Here is a 23,457-nt window from a genome sequence, read left to right on the forward strand (position 1 = left end):
GCTCATCATCTTTAATCATCAGAGAAATGCAAATCAAAACTACCTTGAGATACCAACTAACTCCAGTAAGATTAGCCCATATCACAGAATCCCAAGACCAGAGATGTTGGCGTGGATGTGGAGAAAAGGGAAGACTTCTACACTGCTGGTGGGAATGCAAATTAATATATTCCTTTTGGAAAGATGTGTGGAGTAGACTTAGAGATCTAAAAATAGACTTGCCATTCAATCCTATAATTCCTCTACTAGGTATATACCCAGAAGACCAAAAATCACATTATAACAAAGATATTTGTACCAGAATGTTTATTGCAGCCCAATTCGTAATTGCTAAGTCATGGAAAAAGCCCAAACTTAGTTTCTTTGTTGACTTTCCCAAAGGTTTTACTGGTTTTCCCAGATACTCACCCAGCCTGAAGAAGGGAATTGCCAGTTGTTTCCCCCGACACAATTGCCTAGAATGAAGCCTTTCTACCCATGTTTTGCAGACCCCAGCAGCCATTTGTTTCAAGAGAAAGTTGTCAATGGAGGAGAAGATTGTCTATATTCCCAGAATGCCTTAAAAAACTTTTTAAAAAATGTAATATTCCAATAGCCTCATGAAAAATAGGCAAGAGATAAGATTTAGAGGTAGCAATACTGCTTCATTTCTAACTTAAAAATCATATATTTTTTAAAGTTGATATTGGTTTATTTTAAATACATTCATAACTTCTTTATGAGAGATTGTGCCCTTTGATGACTATCTCAGAGCACGAGTTCAAATTTCAACATAACAGCAGATAAAATATGACAGATCAATAATTAAGGCAGGAGTAAACAAAACCATATATATTTTATAAGTCGGTGTTAAGCACTTAAATTTGGACTTGATCATGATTGATTGTGCAGCAGAAGTTCAAAGAATTGATGAATGCTGCTAAATTATTGATTTGCCCAAAGTGAGAGAGGCCACCACCTAGAACCGTATGTCATAAATATTAAAGCCATCCCATGATAAGGACTTATGTCTAGAACTGTATGTCATAAATATTAAAGCCATCCCGTGATAAGGACTTATGTGAGCAATCAATTATTGGGACCACTATAGATCGATTCTGGGTTAATCATAACTCTTTGAGCCTGTAATTCACAATCACTTTATCCCCCACTGACTATTAGTTAAAATTATAAAGAAGTGAACAGTTTAGTATGCAAAATTAGAAGTTATTTCTCTCGTATTATTCTCAGGCCTTCTAATTTTTACTTGTGAACCAAAAAATAAAATAAAATAAATTTCCACCCTTCAGCTTTTGTTTTAATTTTTAAAATCTCTGCTTTGGTTTTAATCCATAGAATGAGAAATGCTTTGATAGCAATGGTTAAAAAATCAACAAGCCTCAAGAGTTCACAGTCATATAAACCAAATACTCATTTGTTCCAATGATTTTGACAAATAAGCAACATTTTTTTTTTAAAGCTCAGTTCTTTTACCTTAGTGGTGCGATCCCATAGCACTAAAGAAATCTCATTCTTTTACAGCTCTTACCGCATACTACATAGTGTTATATTTATTTACATAAATGTCATTTCTCAAACCAAACAGGCTATGCCTCACAGGCAAAGGCTATCATATCTCACATGGTTTTGGATTCCTATGGAAAATCTTGCAGAAATTGATCTTTAACATAGTAAAGAGCATGGGGATAGCCTTGAGCTCAAGTTCCAAATTTACCACAAATCATTATGACTCAGAGCAGTTTACATTACTTCATCTGTGATTTAGATATCGTAGTATCAGATACTTCACAATGTTATAAAGAACAAATAAATTTATGTGTAAAAGAAATTTACACACAGCCTTGAAAAGGTAAAAATGCTTCATAAATGTGCTCTATTGTTATAAGGAAGAGAAGGGAAAATCTTATTTTACCCTTTTGGTTGAAATGCCATTTTTCTATAATTGTTTACACTTTTTTTTTTTTTTTTTTTAAGAAAAGCAAGCAGGTGAGAAGGGGGCAGGAGGGAAGAGGTATATTCAGACCTAATGGGTACACACACTTTCCATGTGATGGGCACATTTATAACTTTGACTCCAACTGTACAAAAGCAATTCATGTTACCAAAATATATATACCCCTGTAATAGTCTGAATTTTTTTAATGCAAGATATTCTGAAAAAAGAATAAATGTTTGCCTCAAAAAAAAAAAAGAAAAGAAAAGATCATTGCTATTTCTCAGTAAAGATTTTGAAGTGAGCTTTTAAGAAATTTGTTAAATCAAAGATTTAACAATGTGGAAAAGAATTATATTTCTCCTGAGATAACAAGTTGTGATAAGTCTGTGGGTGGTGAGGGCTTCTGTAGTTACTACTACTGGAGGCTGTGATGGTGGCGCCTGTGGCTCAAAGGAGTAGGGTGCCAGCCCCATAAACTGGAGGTGGTGGGTTCAAACCTGGCCCTGGCCAAAAACTGCAAAGAAAAAAAAAAAGAAAAGGAGGCTGCTTCCTAATGAACTAATAAGGAAATTGTTTTTAGCATCGCTCATGATAGAGATTTCAGAATAGGTACAGAGGACAGGGACAGTGTACAAAGTGAAACATCCCACAATGCATAGCTTGTTGAGGAGCACAGCTTCAGGTTTTGAAAATACGTTTTCTCATCCTTCACTTAGCAAGAAATGCAGTTATGAGAAAAATAACACTGAATGTTTACAGTTCTTCACCTGAAAGATGGAAAATTGCAAGACCTGTAGGCTAGAAGAGAATGTATGAACAAGAAGTGTCTCCAAAGGATGCCTATGTTTAATCAGTTAGGCTCTATAGATTATGAACTTAAATATTTGGGACTTTCGTATACAACTATTTCAGTTACTAGAATATTTGAGAAGATTGTCCTGATTCCCCTCAATAAAAATTAATTTTCCTTTGCTTTAAACTGTTTCAACAGACGTTCTTCTTACCATAAAATATTTTGGGTTACAGCAATTTAGTGCTTGACTCACCTCCACTACTGAGTTGGAAGCACCTTGATCATAGGGGCCAAGTCTTACCTTTATATCCCTTATATGTGATATGGACTTGCCATCAGTATCTTAGAATTAATGCATAATGATGTTAATAAAATTGAATCTAAAGGAATATTATTATAGACATTCTGTAGAAATGGAACAAAACCTAGCTCCCAGAATTATCTCAGAAGTGAGAAATTTATCACAGGTCATTGGCATCTGCCAATTCACAAAGCACAGGTGCTGAATATCACTAGTGACCAACGTCCGTCAATCAGCAAAGCATCATAGTATTTCTGCTTTGGGGTCCAGAGGTTAATAATGTTGGAGGAAGATATCGCTTCGGATTCTTCTCCTTCTCTCATAATGGCGTATATTGACATGAAGCTCCCTGGTTCACTTTTCCTCTGTTTGACCTGATAAGAAACATTCTGCTGAATAGATACTTACTAAGTAAATCAATACTATTCCATTCGGCTGCTTATCCACACATGACCTCATGAGCAGGGCTAGTTGAAAATTTTGAAGAAACTTCATCACCCAGTCATATGGATTGAACATCTCCTACACATAGGCCTATCTTCCGATTATTATTCTGTTGAAAAGTGACTTTAGACGTTGCGAAGAGTGTTTTCTAGGTAACTTTAATTTGATGGTTAAAAACCATCCAAAGGACAGTGATTATATGTTTGAGTTGATGAAAAAGGCCATGGAGATTCTTAAAAGCTAAAATAGTTTGGGTTTACTATGCAACATTCTTAAATAGTTTGGGTTACTATGCAACATTTCCTTGCCATTGCTACAGGCTATAATCATACTGTTTTACTGATCCTCTCTTAAAAATTCATTCATAATGCTTTATAACATTATAATTGCTAGAAACAGCATATATAATGAGAATGAGAATGTTGCCATACATTTGAACGGAGCTCTACACTTCACAGAGCAGCAACAACAATGCTAGTACACTGACAAGGGCAAAGCAGTATGTCCCCAAATGGGAGGTCCCCTGAGGTTTGTAACGAAGCTGCTAGGAAATCCAGGAGGTCCGAGTGGCCATTTGAAACAGAAGACAACAGCAAAAATCAAAGTCTTCAAGGTCAGAGCTATCTCTCTTCACTACAGATTAGACCTAGGATTCTAAAAAGCAGATCTGAAAGTTGGTGACTAGCACAAAGTATTAGGGAAAGGGAGGAAGACTATGGGATAACCCTGCTGCTGAGTATTCAGTACAGAGGAAAACTAACTGGGCATTTTTCCCTCTTGCACACTGTCAACACTCCGAGAATCTGTCAGTTTTTATAATTTTATCAAGCTTCATAACCCACTTTTTTATCACCTGTAAATTAGTATTCAAAAAGTGATGTACACAACGTTCATAATTGTTAAAATACATACTCCTGGGTTTTGAACACCAAACATTGTGTTCATTCCTGGAAGTGAATCTGAAATCTACATTTCTATCCCAGGAATCCCCTAGTAATTCTGATGGTGGTGGTCTTGGCCTCACATTCTCAAAGACACTGACATATAAATACCTAAGGTAGTGGTTAGTGTACAGCAGACACTCCATGTTTGGTATCTGCATTAAATGGTTTCTTTAGGCAGAATAATTTTATCTTTGTTTCAATAACTCATGGTTTGGTTGGGCTTCACCCCTAATAAGAGATGTAGTCAGTATCCACTTAACACAGCAAACCGACCTGAAAGTTTTAAGTCATTCCTTATTTTGTGCAAAACTGTGTGTAATATAGCCATAAATAATTTCATTATTGGTTCAAGAAAATATTTTTTAAAGGCTACAGTTAAATATATCAAATCTTTCTTTTATATTTTATTCTTTACTTTTATGTTTATGTATTCTATTCTCTTTCCAGTATTGGAAAAATATACCTTACATGTTCTCCTCGTTTTGCTTTTTTTTTCACTTATTTTTTTAATTACATTTAATTTATTATACTACAGGAATTTATTTTGTGCAGTGTAGCACAAAACTGTAATGTTGACATTTGTGAAATAAGCACCTGTCTCAGTCTCACATTTGGAATAGTTCACATTTTTCACATGGATTTGAATTATGGTCTTCATAATATAGTCTATATGTGACGTTTACTTGCTTTTATAAATAATTTTTTCTGTTCCACTGATTTCGTATTCTCACACATGTTCTGTACTATTTTATTTTTAAGCTTTGTTTACTTGGCTTATTACTTGATATTCTAAGTCTCCAATCATTGTTGTTCCTTTACAGAATTTCTTTGCTATACTTATCTGTTTTCTTGTAATTAAATTCACAAAGATCTTAGTAAGTTCTAAAATATAGTTTAGGCATTTTATCTGTAATTACATTTAGTATCAGATAATTTCTTTTATAATTGTGCATCTACTTTTTTAGGAATATATTGTGTCTGCCCAAAAATGCGTTCAAGCTTTCTTCAGTCAGGCACTAAGTGTTCTTCACAAAGTCACTACCCATTTATTGTTAAATTTATTTCTAAGTATTCATATTTAGTGTAAGTGGATATTTTCACTCAAACCATTCGTCATTTTTTATTGTTGTATTAATAAAAAATTAATCTATTTGTATATATCCCTTTGTAACTAATGTATTTGTTGAAATATTAAATTTTTAATACTTTTTTAGTTAATTCTCATAGGCTTCTCAAATATGCCATCAAATATGATCATTTTTATCTCTACCTGATGATAGTTTTTCTTTGTGGATTATAATCAGACTTTTGTTTCCTGCCTTCTTGCATAGGATAATAGTACAGCAGTAATGTTAAATTTTAGGGTAACAGTAGGCACTATTTACTTTAAGGGTAGTGCTATTAGAGTTTCAGCTTTTAATAGATTTACTATTTATTTAGAGATTTTTTTAATATCAGAATATTATGGGAGTACAAAAGGTTCAGTTACAGAGTTTGCTTTTGTAAACTTTTAATTTACTTCTGTAAACTTTTAGTTTAAGTCAAAGACAGAAGTGTCTACTTCACCCAGAAAGTGTGCATTGTACCCACTAGGTGTAAATTTACGCATCCCCTCCTCCCCTCTCCCACCTGCTTAATTTCCAGTGAGATTTTACTTCCATATGTGCACAGAGGTGTTGATCAGTTATTTCCAGTTTGGGATTGAGTACATGTAGTGTTTGTTTTCCATTCTTGCACTACTGTGCTCAGAAGGATATTCTCCAGATCCATACAGGTTGTTGCAAAAAAACACTAGATCACCATTTTTTGTAATGGCTGGGTAGTACTCTATGGTATACATCTGCCACATTTTATTTTATACTGGTGGGCACTTGGGTTGCTTCAACATCTTTGTGCTCATGTATAGATTGTGCTACTATAGACATTCAAGTGCAAGTGTCCTTGTGATAGAATATCTATTTTTCTTTGGGTAAATACCCAGTAGTGCAATTGCTGGATGAAAGGGTAGGTCTACTTCAAATTCTTTGAGGAATCTCTATACTGAATTCCATAAAGGTTGTACTAGCTTGCCAGCCCACCAGCAGTGCCTAAGAGTTCCTTTCTCTCTTCATCTACCCGCATCTGTTGTTCTAGGACTTTTTGATAACAGCCATTCTCATTGGAGTTAGGTGGTATCTTACTGTGGTTTTGATTTGTATTTCCCTGATAATTAGAGAGGTTGAGCATGTTTTTATATTCTTATTGGCCATTACTCTATCTTCTTTAGAAGAGCTTCTGTTCATGTCTTTTGCCCACTTTTTAATGGAGTTATTTGATTTTTTTCTTGCTAATTCTCTTGAGTTGTTTTTAGATTCTGGCAATTAGCCCCTCATCAATGGATGGCATGTGGCATCAATGGATGGCATTTCCTCCCATTCTGCAGGTTGTCTATTCGCTCTATTAGTTGTTTCCTTGGCTATGCAGAGGCTTAATTTAATCATGTCTCATTTGTTTATTTTAGTTGTCCTTTAGGGTCTTCATAAATTCTTTGCCCAGGCTGATATCTGTAAGAGTGTTTCCTACCTCTTCTTCTAGAATTCTCCTGTTTCATGCCTCTGTTATCCATGATGAATTAATTTTTGTGAGTGGTGACTGGTGTAGTTCTTGTTTCAGCCTTCTACATGTGGCTATCCAGTTTTCCCAGCAAAATTTATTGAATGGAGATTCTTTTCCCTAGTATACACTTCTATTTGCTTTGTCAAAGATCAGATGGCAATATGAAGCCTGACAATTAAGTTCGTGAACTTGCTACTATGCCCTCACGTTGGCAGCACTGTACAAGTAACTTGATAAGGTTTCATAACCTTGGTACATCAGTGCCTCATAGATATGTTCATGTCAATGAGTGGGTGTGTCTTGCTGAGTGGTGTTCATTATTGTAGTTGCATGATTTTGTGTGCCATCGCAAGAATATCAGAACTTGAATTAGAACAACAAACATTAATTTTCTTATTTGGCAAGAGTAGAAGTGAAATAAGGGATATAAAGTCCCTACTATATATTCCTTGGAATAAAACTGCAATGTGCAAATTAATTAAATGTTTTTCTGAGAGGAGAGAAAGCATCACTGATGAAGAGAGGTCAGGGTGGCAAATAACAAGCAGAACTAAGGAAAACATCGCAAAAATTCATCAACATGTGTGTCAAAATCATCACCTGATTATGATAAGAATTGAAGACCAAGTAAACATCAAAAGAGAAGCAGTTAGGAAAATCTTAACAGAAAATCTTGGCATGAGAAAGGTGTGTGCAGTAATGGCCCTGAAGAAGCTCACAGATGAACAAAAACAAAGGACCGTCAAAGTTTGCCAAGACCTTTTGGAGAGGCAAGACGATGTGTTTTGGGCCATGTTATCACTGGCAATGAAACATGGGTGTACCAATAGGACCCTGAAACAAAGTGTTGATGTGTACAGTGGCAGTCAACCAATCCTCCACTACCAAACATGTTCCCTCAGTACAAATCAAGAGTTGAAACAATGGTACTTACTTTTTGTGATATCAGAGAGATTTTTAATTATGGATCTGCCCCAAATGGACAAATAATTGCCCAAGTTTACTATTTGAAAACCCTAAAAAGGCTACATGAAAAAGACAAACACTACCTGAACTTTTTGCCAATAATTCATAGCTCCTGCATTACGACAATGCACCAGCTCACACAGCACTGTCTGTGAAGGAGATTTTAGTCAGTAAACAAATAACTGTATTGGAACACCCACACACACACACACACACTCACCTGATCTGGCCCCTAGTGACTGTTTCCTTTACCCAAAGATAACAGAAATATTGAAAGGAAGACATTTTTATGACCTTCAGAACATCAAAGGTAATAGGACGACACCTCTGATGGCTATTCAAGAAAAATAGTTCCAAAATTATTTTGAAGGGTGGATGAGATGCTGGCATCTGTGCATAGCTTCCCATGGGGAGTACTTCAAAAGTGACGGTAGTGATATTCAGCAATGAAGTATGTACCATTTTTTTCTATGGTTGATTGTCAGACCTCATATGAAGATGGTTTCATATCTGGGTTCTTTGTTCAGATTCATAGATCTGTTTCTTTTTGTGCCAGTACCATGCTGTTTTGGTTACTATAGCCTCATTGTATAGCTTGAAGTCTGGTAAACTGGTGCCTCCTGCTTTGTTCTTATTGGGTAAAATGGCTACTTGACATCTTTTCTGGTCCCATATGAAGAATAGATTTATTTTGTCTAGATCTCCAAAAAAATGTTGATATTTGATGGGGACTGCATTAAATCTGTAAATCACTTTGGGTAGGATAGACATTGTAACTATGTTATTTTTCCAATCTATGAGTATGGTATGTTTTTCCACTTATTTACATCCTCTGCAATTTCCTTCCTCAGTGAATCATAGTTCCCTTTGCATTGATCTTTCATCTCCCTGGTTAAATATATTCCTCAGTATTTTATTTTCTTTTTTGCAATTGTGAAAGTTATTGAGTCTTTGATTTGGTTCTCATCTTGACTATTGTTGGTATGTATGAATGCTACAGATTTGTGTGCATTGATTTTGTAAACTGAGACTTTGCTGAATTTATTTATCCACTCCAGGAATCTCTAAGCAAAATCTTTGGGGTTTTCTAGGTATAAGGTCATTATCATCAGCAAAGAGCAATAATTTAACCTCTTCTTTTGCTGACGATATTTGAAGATTTTGTTTTTCTTCCTGGTTTACCAGGAAATAGATAATATGTAGATAACTGTTTTTGATCTCATCAAATATCTTTCTGACATCTGTTGAAAGAGCATTTAAAATATTTATAAAGCCTCATTTGTGAGATGTATTATCCTAGTAACTTTTCTAATACTGAACCAGTGTTACTTTTCCTTAATTAGGCTATGTTATCATTTTAATATAAACCAACTAACATTTGGATTTATTTATTAGTTCTGTTTATTTTTTGAAGTCATTAAGGTGTATTTTTATATTTAATAATATTCTAAATAAACTTTATTAAGATGTTCAGGACTTTTTTTTTTTAAAGTAAATTTGGGACTTAGGATATGAGTAACTACTGAGGGGAAAAATATGATTACTAAGAGATACTCTAAATGATCCAGGATAAGATTATAGTCCCTAAATGTTAACAAAGTTATTTTTTTTTTCCTCATTGCAATGCCCACCAGGGAGATTCCTTCTGTGTCCAACTGCAAGATACCCATCAGCCATGCTTAACAACAAATTAACTCAGAAGGACATGGGACAGAAAACGTAGCTTGTTATCAGGGCAACATTGGTCATTTGCCTGTAGTATGAGTTGTTCTTGCAGCATTCATTTAAACTGTGGGTCAGGTTCAAGGAAATAAGGTCTACAATGGGTGAGGGCAGATGCCTGCCTGGCTTCCAGCCTGGTAACCCTAAGGAGTCAATAGCTCTTGTAACAAAACCAAAAGCATGGTCCTCAGAAGGAATGGGCCAAAAAGCAAGAATCACTAAACTTAGAAAAACTCAAAGACATGGCTTCCTTTCATGCATTTTTTTGTTCTTCCAGTCCAAATGACATTCACCACTCAGGGATCATTTTCCCATGAGCAATGTTGCCTAGAAATGTAACTAACATTCTACTCTTCTTCATGTTTCCAGAACAGAGCTATAGACAAACCAAAATGGAAATTTTCTTTCAAAATAGGAGCTTACTTAGAAATATACAGTTAGCTCTCTCCATCTGCAGGTTCTGCATCCATGGACTAATCATGGATCAAAAATATCACAAAAAGAATACAACAATAAAAAGTAATACAAATAAGAAACAATATTGTATAACAACTGTTTATATACCATTTATATTGTATTAGGCATTATAAGTAATCCAGTAATGATTTAAGTACACTGGAGAATGTGTGTAGGTTATTTGCAAAAACTACACCGTTGTATGTAAAGGACTTGAACTTCCCTGGATTTTGGTAGAAGTGGGAGTCCTGGACTTGCCAAGTCCTGGACTCACCAAACCTACACAGATGCCAAGGGAAGACTATATGTTCTGTTATTTTTTTGCACAATTAAATATATGCCAACGTAATGTTTCTTATATTTAAAATTAACCTGAAATCCTTCCTTTTCTTGTTCTTCACATTTTCACAGGTAAAATATGGGAATTATGCTTTTGTATGGGATGCAGCTGTTTTGGAATACGTGGCTATCAATGATCCGGATTGTTCCTTTTACACCATTGGGAACACTGTTGCCGATCGGGGATATGGAATTGCATTGCAACACGGCAGTCCTTACAGGGATGTTTTTTCACAAAGGTAAGATTTTTGTATGACCCAAATAAGGAGAGAAAATTTAGTCAAAGAAAATCTACTTGGTTACCCAATTTAGTTTATTGCATTTTGTTTTCTTTGTTAGGGGAAGTATAATTAAAAATAAAAAGGTAGTTTTGAGTGGTTGTTCAATAAGACATCCTTTTCAAAAACGTGGACTGAAGTATTATTTTTCCCATAAATAAAGGGGAAATACTGCTATATGTAACTGGATTTATTATCAAAATTTTGACATGTAAGACAAAGTAGATGTGGTAGTTATTTCTAATAGAGCTAAATAAACTGGCATAGTACGAATTTCTAGGGACTAAATGTCATACAGTATTTTTAAATTTAATTTAATTTTATTTTATTTTATTTATTTATTTTTGAGACAGAGTCTCACTTTGTTGCCCTCGGTAGAGTGCTGTGACATCACAGCTCACAGCAACCTCAAACTCTTGGGTTTAAGCAGTTCTCTTGCCTCACCCTCCTAAGTAGCTGGTATTACAGGTGCCTGCCACAATGCCTGGCTATTTTTGTTGTTGTTGTTGCAATTCTCGTTGTTTTAGCTGGCTGGGGCCGGATTCGAACCTGCCACACTCGGTATATGTGGCCGGTGCTCTACCCACTGAGCCACAGGCGCCGCCCTGAATGTCCTACAGTTAGGAAAATTAATTCATTTCTAAGAATGTTAAAGCATAAAATAAACTTCATTACCAAGTTAAAGTTCTGAGGTCCTGAAGCACATAATAATAGGACTGTTTGCATCTGAATTTTGCAAAGGAAAGAGCTAAGAATTTTAGCAGCTTCCACATGGTATCAAAGTATATATGAAATTTAATCTTGGAAATCAAAGAGACAGCTTAGTAAGACATTGTACTCATTCCCAAATAAGAAATTTCTATAATAAGTGAGTTGTTTAAGAAAGAAGGTTTTAAAATGCATATTTTAGATTAGTGGTACATAGAAAAGACTTGGGCCTGAAAAGAATTAGCAAAGATGACTGCATTTTGTTCTCACTACTGCCAAACAAACTTGGACCAAAAAGAAATTATTATCTCCAGGTAGAAGCATATTCTACTTGATACTGATATTGTTTTCTAGATTTTTTTCTACCTATTCTCTAAAAGCTAATGACAGACCAATGGGACAGTTCCAGATAGTACTAAGACCCCAAATTTCAAACTATTTTAATTGTATTTCTCCAAATTTCAGGATAACAAAAGTCAGACATTTTGTGTTAAAGAAACAAACAAACCAAAAATCAATAATCCATAATTACTGCCATAACTCTTCCATTAACTAACCATAAAAATCTAGGCCTCTCTTCTTATCTGCAAAATAAGAGAGTTAGATTAATTCTAAGGTTCCATATTAGTCAGCTTTTCTGCTTAGCAAACAAGTCCAAGGTATCCATGAGTTATTTCTCATTCTTGAACATGAAAGCTGACTGTGATTGGCTATGTTCTTGCAATAAGCTGTGGGTCAACTGCAGGACGGCCGTGTTCAGCTTCTCATTCCGGCGCCCAGCCTGAAGAAGCAGCTCTGTCTGTGATGTGCCGTTGTTGTTGCAAAGAGAAGTTGCTAAAGGGGCTGGCAGAAACTCGCAAGGCCTCCTGTGCTTCTTGCTTGCACAAGACATAGTATTCCATCTGTCCACGGACCACTAAACAAAGCAAGCCTCATAGCCAAGCCCAAAATCAATGGGTGGATAAATGCACTCCTTGTAAAAGGAGGGAAGTAAATAATTATAAATAATCATAGTACCTACCAGTCTACCTTCTGGCTCTACACAAATTCTAAGTAGAAGACAAAAGTAAAACACACATGCACAAACTGGGAAGCAAAATATTAAGACATAAGTAATGATCAATCAATCACAACACATTTATTGATGACCAGATTCTAAGGGGAACAAATTTCAAAACTCAATTGTACCATAGAAAATCTACCTGCAAAGGTCTTGCTGTCTGTTGGAGTTACAGAGCCCATGCACACAGAACAGTGAACCATGCAGACATTTGTATAGTTGCATGCTGACATGTACATATAAATGCATAGGATGTCAGCATTGCTTAATTGTATTGCATTATATTGTGTAGTTCAGATATTAAAAAAAATTAAGAGCATACAGAATAAAGAGTTATGGAAAGGAAATGTAAGTGAAAGCTCTCCAGAAAATGTTAGCCTTTGACCTTGAAGGATTAATAGAGACTAGGTCAACTAGAAAAAAAAAAAAAAAGAGATAATTCTTACAGAAATAATAAAGACCACAGAACCTAAGTAAAAGAGAGCGGAATGTGTTGAGAAACAATAAGAATGTTGAGCTAATTGGAAAGGAAATCTAAAGTTTAGAATTCATATTGTCAGCCATAGCACCTTGTAAAAGCCTGATGTCTGTTGGGAGCCCTGGAGTAAAATGATGAAAATGGCATTTAAGGCAAGGTTAGTCTTTTTTTGAGATGAAGGATGAATTAGAATTGGCAAAGACTAGCGCAAAGCTGGAGGTGTGAGATAACGATGGCCTGGTGGAGAAGTGGGCAAGAGGAAACGAAGAGGAAGGAGCAGAGAGGAGAGGCGATTCTAAGGGGAGATGCACACCACTGCTTTTAATTTAGACACGACGCTGCAAGAGCTTAATAGAGTGGAGGGGGATGCCGAGCTTCATGGCAAAGGACCGGCAGAAACATTTAATGAAGCTTCACATTACCCAGGTCATAGAGAAAAGAATTATTGATTATTTATCAGTTATGGTTAATTGGCTTTTTCATTACTAAAGATGTGCTTTGTTTCCAGACTTGATTTCTGAATTTTTACACAAAAAAATGCACGATCATAATAGCAATTAGAGAAATGTTTTCTAAATCACACTAAGTGTTCCATTCTTATTATCCCTGTGGTGCTTTGCTTATCAGACATTTTAATTCTGAGAGAACGTACTCTACTGAACTACTAAAAAGTTACATGAAGCCTGGAGCATTTTTCCATGTGTTTGATGTGCATTATAGATGTTAGCAGGTTTAACTGTCCCTTTCTATGGAGTTCCTTAATGACGCCCTGCCTCCTGGTTCCCCAGACATCTGGAGGAGGGAGGGCCAGGAAAGAAGCATGATGTGGCAGTTGGCAACGTGCCAACTCGTCTCTTTATACACATATGCCATGTTAATTATTACACCAAGTCCCTCCTTAAATTCAGAAAATAGTGGCACTCATTCCTTTTTGCTATAGCCATTTGGAAAAAGGAGATCTTCTCTTTTTTGTTAACTGATTTTAAAAATTATAAAGATCATCAAATTTAGCCATTGTAGTTGACTTTGGGGATTATTGTATCTGGCTTTGCTACATCAACATCCCAGACCAGTGATTAAACTAAATCAGTGATTGCTATTGTGATTATTTTCAATAAAAATAATAGTATTCTGGGTGGTTAATAATTCAATATTAATTATTTTTCAGGTGACTATATGCCTATAACAGAAAGTATCAAAGTACTTTAATAGGTAATACATACTAATATATAAAATAAATAATATATACTAATACAGCAACTGCTGTATTATCTGATAAATGCTAAACATCTTAGATGCTAATACATTTCATTGACACTTCAGACCAATTGTGGGAGATGGTGCACATTTGCTTACTTTAGCTTTGCATATTAGTGCATGACTACTATGCTACAGGTGCATATGCTGAATGAATAAGTTCACACTTTGGCAGCCATCCTGCCATTCAGCATAAGAGATGGAATGAGGTTGTACAAATGCATGTGAGTGGCTGCACACAGGAATGACTTTTAAGAACCAGTAAGTGCTGTAATATATATGACGTAGGACTGGCTACAACAGTTTTGTGTCCTTGGTCTGCACAAAAAGTAGGTAGTTTAAGAGCAGAAATTAACATCTTTATTATTCTCATCAGATATATGTGCATTGGTGTGGTGAGTGATGGCTGCAATGAATTTTCTATCTAATGCTATTTGCTCACCAAATGTTTTACATGGTCCTTCTAGCAGTCCTTTTATTTAAAAAAAGTATAGTCAAATATTGTTTCATTAAAGATATTTAAGAGTGGAAGAAAACTGAATTTTTCACATTGATTTCATTGTGCTATTAATAAAATTCACTTCAGTGCTGACCTCAGAATCTTAGCTATTCAGAAGCTTAAGAAAATTTATTGGGCATTTAGTGTGAACTCACTCTGCTCTCAAATAGTAATGGATATCAGGAAAAATTAATTCATGAATTTGATTTTATAGCTCATCAATAAAGGAGTCACTTTTTTCTATTGGCTTTTAGTCCCTAAACTTTAGATATGGAACTCCTAAGGAGCACAAAAAGAATGACATGTTTCAAGTCAGATGGAGAATCATTGTCTCAGATTTACAATAGTGACACAGGTACATAAAGGGTGTCTCCACCCAGTCACAGAATTTCAGAATTTTTAGAAATGGAGTTAATAGTAGCTCTTCCCTTTTTACCAGGGATAAAAAAACAGTCCAAAGGAGTTAATGACTTGCTCAGAAACACAGGAAAGCTGTAAAACTGGAAAATTTTCAAACTTTCCGATTCCTAGTGTGGTTTTCTGGTCATTGCGCCTTCTAGCTTCCCTTTCATACCTTTTAGAAGACATACTATCAAACTTACACAGTACTTCCTATTAGCTAGACTCCGAATTCTTACCTGTAGCAACCTACGAGATAAATATTATTACTACCCTTATCTTATAGGGAGAGAAACAGAGGTATACTGAAGTACAGTCACCCCTCCGAGTTCACAAAGCTGAGTGTTAGAGCTGAGGACCAAACCCCAGGCAGTTAGGCTCCCAACATTGAGACCTGAGGCACTTAACCATTGTGCTAGGCCATTTTCCACAAAAATGACATGCATTTACCAGGCTCTGTTGCAAATAAACCTTAGTGACTCTCTCTCAGAATAGAATAATCATAGTCCTTGATTTATAACACACTTTTGTTATTGATCCATGAGTGTCTACTTTTATTCCTTTACTTAACTATGAGTAGCTTTAAACTCCTTGGCTACAGCCTTTCTTTTCCCCTGCACTGTTAGCTGTTAAGAGTGTCTAGTTCAGGGGTCCTCAAACTTTTTAAACAGGGGACCAGTTCACTGTCCCTCAGACCGTTGGAGGGCCGGACTATAGTTTAAAAAAAAAACTATGAACAAATTCCTATGCACACTGCACATATCTTATTTTGAAGTAAAAAAACAAAATGGGAACAAATACAATACTTAAAATGAAGAACAAGGAAAGTTAAATCACCAAACTTACCAGTATTTCAATGGGAACTATGGGCCTGCTTTTGGCTAAAGAGATGGTCAGTGTCCAGTTCCATATTTGTCACTGCTAGTCGGAACAAGTGATGCAAGTGTGCATCAGTTAGTCTAGATGTGGTTGGAGATTTCAGATGTTTCATTCTGGAAAAAGTCTGTTCACAGACATAAGTGCTGCCAAAGATGGTTGCCATTTTGAGTGCATGGTTCCTGAGATTAGGCTATTTCTCAGAGGGGAGAGATGCATAGAAATTAGGGAGGCTGCTTAACTTGAATGCGTCTTTCAGAGACTCACAATTCTGCAGTTCAGCCAATTCCATTTGGTAAATCGTATCCACATTTTCAATGTCAATAGAAAATGGGTTACAGAAAAGCTGTATGTCCTGTTCGTGGAGATGAAGCTCTTTAAATCTAAATTGGAACTCCTTTGGCAACTTTTCCAGTGAATCCACACATGTTTTATTTGGGAATGTAACCAATGGATTTTCCACTAACAGATTTTGAGTTGTGGGTAGATGGCAGAAATTTTCCTCCTTCACTTGTTTGATGAGGGGGCCTAATTTTACTTCAAATGCTTTTGCATGTGATTGCGTATCACAGATGAGCTTCCCTTTCCTTGAAGTTGCACATTGAAACTGTTGAGTAGCTCTGTTACATCTGTCAGAAAGTCAAGGTGCCATTTCCATTCTGCATCATTGAGCTCTGGTACTTCTTTGTTTTTTGAAAGCAGAAAAGCTGTAATCTGTGGAAGTAAGTCATAGAAATGTTTCAAAACTCTCCCTCAACTCAGCCAATGGACTTCTGTGTGGTACAGAACATCTTCACAGGCAACATTTAGCTCAAACAGAAATTACTGAAATTGTCTGTGGTTTAGTGCATTACTTGTAATGAAGTTAACATAAGATACCACAGTTTTCATAAGAGTCCCACTTCAGTGATTTACTACACAGTGCTTCTTGGTGATGAGGCAGTGTATGGCTATCGGATGAGAATGGTTATGTTTGTCCATCTCGTGGTTAATGTGAGCAATTACTCCTTTCTTAGACCCCACCATGCTAGGAGCACCATCACTTGTCACACTGGCTAGTTTTGCCCAGTCCAGCTCCAAACTATTCACAGTTTGGCAAAACTTTTCATAAAAATCCTCTCCCGTAGTTGTTCCTTTGATGCGTTGCAGTGCAGCAAGCTCTTCTGTGACTTCAAAATAGTCATTCGTCCCACGAATAAAAATTATAAGTTGTGCAGAATCACGAACATCATTACTTTCGTTGAGTGCCAAGGAAAAATAGGAAAGTTTTTTGTGGAGTTTTACAAATGCAGATGCAAATTGTCTCCCATTTCTTCAATCCTTTGTGTAATTGAGGGTCCTGAAAGACACACTGTACTAAATAAAGCGGCCTTCTCTGGACACATCTCTTTGGCAACAGAAAGAAGGCATTCTTTAACAAATTTTCCCTCCACGAATGGTCTGCCAGTACATGCTATTAGCTTGGCAACTTGAAAACTTGCTCGCAGTGATGAAGTATTTAGCTGTTTCTGCTTCACAAATGTATTTTGCTGAGTTGTCAATGTATATTTCGGTTTTAATATTTTATCTTTTCTCACTTCTCCGACCAAACAATCATATTTATCTTTATGTTGAGTTTGATAGTGTCAATGCAAATTGTATTCTTTGAACACAGACACTATATTCTGTCATATCAAACACACAGCTCTTTCCTTGTACTGCATGAAAAAGTCATCATAAGTCCACTGTTCTTTGAATATCCTACACTCAGACTCAATTTTTCTCTTTCTTTATATCATTGTTTCCTAGGGATTCCAAATTGCTATTAGTAAAATACCAATATATATATTTGGTATTGTATATATACACACAGTATGTATATATATATATATATATATATATATATATATATATATATACATATATATACACATATATGTATATTCAGCGCTCCAAAAACAATATACCAGCAGTAACTTTGCCCACACAGAGACACATAGACTGCACTGCCCATCAGTGCAGTCTGATCAGTGCCCATCAATGCTGTCTAATCAGTGTCCATCAATGCAGCCTTGCCAGTCCACATCATTTCAGCCTTGCCAGTGGAACTCCACTTTTACCTCAGGCTCACACTGGTGCAGTGTGGGAACAGGCATGATTACAGAGCCAGTTCCTCCACCACCTTTCCAGTTCACACTACCCTGTGTGAATCGCACTGTGATCTGTGAACTCGCACAGGAATCTGATCGCATGGGTGAGAAGACCCATGCGATCAGATTCCACTGCAGGAAAAAAGAAGGCACGTGTGCCTTTTTTCTTCTGAATCTAATGCAAGTTCAGCCATACAAGCATATGGCTGAACTCGCACTGCTCGGAGATCACAACAGTGTGAACTGGGGCTTACACAACACACAACATACAACATCATACACAACTGAATAGCAATCAGAATATAAATGCACTTACTGGCAATTAAATCGGGTTTCCTACTCCTCGGCTGTCTGCAGAGCCGGATTAAGTTCCCACGGGGTCCTAGGCAGATTACCAGTTTGGAGCCCCCATGCGATATCACTGAGCACTGACCATTTGCATTAACACTGACTGCTGTCCATTTGTGATAACACTGACCAGTGACCATTTGTGTTAACACTGACCGCTGACAATTTGCATTAATACTGAGTGCTAATAATTTGCATTAACACTGAGCACTGATCTCTCACCACTGAACACTATTTGCATTACCTCTTAGCTTTGACCATTTGCATTAGCACTGAGTGCTGACTATTTGCGTTATCACTGTGATGCAACCCCCCTAGAAACCGCCCCCAAACAACTAACCAACCTAAAAAAAAAAAAGCTCTCCTAACTTCAAAAAAAGGCACCCCCATCTGTAAAAAAAGACTTCCTAACTTCAGAAAAAAAAGGCCCCCCTTAACCACAAAAAATGGGCCTACTAACTGCAAAAATTAAAAAAAAAAAAAATAGACCTCCTAACTTCAAAAAAAAACAAAAAACCCTAACTTGTTCTTACCTCGGTCCTTAGGCAACAGCAGGCTCTGCACAGGCAACCTGGTGACTCATCTGATTACACCAGAGACTGAGAGGAGGAGTCAAGAGACAGAGAGTAGGACGGGAGTGAAGAGAATGTGGGGCACATTCCACACATCTGCACTGCAGGCCGCGATGAGTGGGCTGCTAAGCAGGACAGCAAAAACACCTGGTGGGGAGAGACAGAGAGAAGGAGGGTCAGGAGAGACAGAGAGAAGGAGCGGAGTCGGAGAGTTGGCGCACATTCCACACATGCACACTGCGGCCCAGGACAAGTTGGCTGCTAAGCAGGACAGGCAACTGTGGCAAAAACACCTGACAGGCTGGATAAATGTCCTCGGTGGGCCACATGTGGCCTGCAGGCCGTAACTTGAGGACCCCTGATCTAGTGGAATATCTGGTGTCTTACTTTGTATTCTTACTTGGATTCAAAAATGAACATGAGATTTTTTTTTCTTAACTTTGCTCTCTCTTAATGCTTCTTACACTTTCCCTCTTGTGTCCTGCCTTGTGTTTGTCAGCTCCTTAAGTCCAGGCATAGGCCTGTGTGTCTTGAATGCATATCTTCATATCTAGTGTTAATGGAAAAAAAACCCAACTCGGTAAAATAATTTAAAGAGGGTTATTCTGAGATGAGTACATGTGATTGTCAGTCTGGAGTACATGCTTTCAAGAGGTTCTGAGAAAATGTGCCAGTGGTAGCTGAGTTACAGTTTGGTTTTATATGTCCCTGGAGACAGAAATTATATATAAGATCATAAGTTAATAAGTAGAACATGAACACTGGTTTGGCCCCCAAAAGTGGGACATCTCAAGGTGTGGGAGGAGCTTACAAGTTTTAGGTGGGTTTAAAGATTCTTAGACTTGTAATTGGTTAAAGAAATGAAGCTTTGTCTAAAGCCTTTCAATGTTTCAACTTAAGGATGTCTGTTAATTAGAGACAAGTCACAGTACATTTACAAAACTCCAGTGATCTGTGAGGGAAATTGATAGCCTGCAAATGTGGTTTAAATTTTGTCTTATGTGGCCCTAGGCTTGTGAATGACTGGATATCTTATTGTAACAAAGAGTAACTCCAAAGAGAAGAGGCACAACCAGAAGTTTCTGACCTCCCTTCTCGAGGCTGGCAACTCAGTTTTAAGGTTTTCCTGGAGCCCTTGGATCAAGAAGAAATCCATTTAGTCTGTTGAAGGGCTTAAGATTTTATTTTATTTCACACTAGCACAGGACTAAGGATTCCTACTTACTTATATTCAAATAAATGTCCATGGTTTTAGTTTGCTTAATATTTGTAAAGCTCTTATGTTGTTCCTTATAATTATTTTTTCTTCCCTTGTCTCCCCAATTCTTTATACAATGAATTTTTTAAAACCTAAAAACAAAAAAGAAATAAACATAGCACCTGTCTGCCCTCCTTTCCAACTCCCTGCTATAAAAATTTTTATGTTTTCATTCCTACAAGGAAGATAAAAAAAAAAATTCCTTTAACTTGAAAGAGTAGAGCCAGAATCCTTTAATTCCATGGCCAGAATGGGATACTTTCCAAGCATTTTGATCATTTTTTGGGAAAGGGAAAAAGCAAGCCCACTGCACACTTAGTGGTTCCAGGAATGATCAACAACCAGCTTAAGATTTGCATTCAGTTAACTAAAAGGATCTCTCACAAAGGTACTCATAACCAGAAGTTAAACAATGAACAGGTCTCTTTTTAGAGACACAAAATACCATCTAGCCCTCAGCTCTGAAGGAAGTGACATTATAAAGACATTAAGCAATCTGAAATTACACATTCAACTACACAGCATACACAATACATGGTGAAAATTTTTAAAAGACATCATGAAGTGTAATACAAAAGGTTTACTAGACTTAAGCTAGGAGAATTCAAGAATAAATGGAATTTGCATATGGGAAATTGAAAAATTTCTGAATTTTTCAATTCAGAAAAATGAAGTGAAGAAAGAAAATAGCAAAGACATGGAAATGACTCAAGTGCCCACCAATACATGAATGGATTAATGAAATGTGGGCTATGCAGACCACATATACCACTTATTCCTGGATGGAACAAGAAACCATTCTTGGAAGTGAAACATCACAAGAATGGACAAAGAAACTCATGTGATCGATACCAAATGGGAGCTAATCAATCAATATTCAAGTGCACATATGGAAGTAAATCTCAACAAAAATCAAATTAGGGGAAGGTGGAAGGAAGATATGGGTCAATTCACATCTGTTGGGTATAGTGCACACTCTATGCGTGAAGGGTACACTTAGAACTTTGACTCAATCTGCACAAAAACAAAGTTGGTAAGCAAAAGATATGTACACCCTAATATTCTGAAAAAAATAAATATGAAATTAAGACAAAAATTCAGAAAAACTGGAGGAATTCGCAGGAATGAAAACACTTAATTGTATGTTGAAAGGATGATAAGACAGTAGAGGGATATGGATAGAGAAGCTAAAGTTGAATGTGACACAGTAGAGTAGTAATAGCTTATAGTTATTAACCACTTATTATGATAACCACTTGATATATTTTATGTAATGCTAGGACAACTCTGTGCACTGCACTTTATAAATTTGAGGAGACTAATGTTCTGAGTTAAGTATTTTACCAAAGCTAATAACGAGTAGAGCTAGAACTGAAATTGGAGTTATGTCCTTATTCAGCATCCTACACCAGCTTTGTGAGGCTCTGGGGAAAAGAATATCTTTACAGAAGAGCATTAAGTAGGAGGTGTTAGAAGAAGAAAGAACTTCATTGAAAGAGGCCATTAACAAGTCTATTATATTAATCATATTCTAGCTGGGAAGCACTGAGAGTGTTCTCACAAAGCATGAGGAGAAAAGATCAGACACTGAGTTTGAAGAAGGGGCCAGAGGAGGTGGGCGGATCATCTGAGCTCAGGAGTTGGAGACCAGCCTAAGCAAGAGTGAGACCTGCCTGTACCAAAAATAGAAAATACTAGGGCTTTGTGGTGGGAACTTGCAGTCTCAGTAATACCGGAATTTTGCTCTTCAGAAGGTCCTTGGTCTCGGGAATTCAAAGAATGAACCCACGGACCACAGATCAGTGGTAAGATAGGACTTTCATTAGAAGTTAGAAAGGAATACAGAAGAAGTAAAAAGCAGCAGAGCTTTTGGAAGGGGGAAAGAATTGAAGAACTCCCTCAGGAGTCTCCATGTGGACTCTTATCTAGGGGTCTTAGGTCTAGAGGATTACCTGTGGTCAGCAGTTGGTAGATGGAAAAACATCTCTTCAAAGTTAGTGAGTGCATTAACAAATGAATGAATGTAGTTCCTCCTCTGCTAGGGTGAGATTATCATGTTCTTTACAGTCTTTCTCCTCGAGAAGGGATTAGGGTTTGTGCCCCTACCCAAGGTGGAACCACCCAAAAACCCATCACAGGCTGCTTTGTTCATAATCTTATCAGAGCCCAGAGTGTGTATCCCAAAAAGGCAGTCTGCTTGTGCCTAGAAATGGGGGTCTGATCTCTGAGCTCACCTGGGCCTAGAGAACAGGGTACTCCCTGTCTAGCCCTGAGTCCTGTATCAATAGCTTCTCAGACAAGGGGATTGCTTGAGCACTCCAAGAGTTTGAGGTTGCTGTGAGCTTTGATGCCATAGCACTCAACCCAGGGTTACACTCTGTCTCAAAAAAAAGTTTAAAGAAAGAACAGGCAAGGACTCAGTGAAAGTCAGAAGAGTTCATGTAATCCAGGAACCTGCAAGGAAAAGGGTGTGCAGACTCAAGTGACCACAAACAGCCTCCTCCTTCCCTGAATGCCTCCATTTCTCCTTTTTGGGCAGCTCCCACAAGTTTACATCAACTTTCTTTCATAATTTCTAGAAGGACCCTGATAATTTTTAAATCATGTGAATTCACTACCCAATAAATATTGTTTCCCAGAACTTTTCATCCTACAGACTTTTGTTCTGTTGTTCCTCAAATCACACTCAAGTATCTCCACTGGTAGTGAGTTCTCTCTCTCTGCACATGGATTTTATTTTTTAAAATGTTATGTATGTATATAAAAATATGCACACATGTATATATTTATTATTTACACTAAAACCAAATGATTTCATTCCTTCACATTTTCTGCTCTAGATCAAGAAACCAAGATAGTTGTAAAGGTATAAAATAAGAAAGAAAAATATTTGAGTAGTCTCAAAACAAAAGCAAGAAAGAGAACATGGAAGGTTCATTTTCAAAGGGAGATAGAAGTAGAATGAAATAATAATGTATATTTATTATGTAGTTATATATATTTATTTTCAAATACATTTTATCCGATAAAATGTGAAAGGAACTTAATTTTTTTCTCATATAATATACATCTCATCTATTTAAATAAGGTTTAGCCTCT

General features: G+C 36.6%; 1 protein-coding gene across 1 annotated transcript in view; it reads left to right on the top strand.

Moving 5' to 3' along the window:
• The window catches only part of GRID2 (glutamate ionotropic receptor delta type subunit 2), a 1,435,943-nt gene that overhangs the window by 1,294,836 nt on the left and 117,650 nt on the right, over positions 1 to 23,457 (top strand). The window contains exon 14 of the mRNA XM_053608318.1: positions 10,569 to 10,735. Within this exon, the coding sequence (XP_053464293.1) occupies positions 10,569 to 10,735 (167 nt within the window). The remainder of the gene's footprint in view (positions 1 to 10,568; positions 10,736 to 23,457) is intronic.

Source organism: Nycticebus coucang, chromosome 1, assembly GCF_027406575.1.
Source record: "Nycticebus coucang isolate mNycCou1 chromosome 1, mNycCou1.pri, whole genome shotgun sequence".
Taxonomy (NCBI): Eukaryota; Metazoa; Chordata; class Mammalia; order Primates; family Lorisidae; genus Nycticebus; species Nycticebus coucang.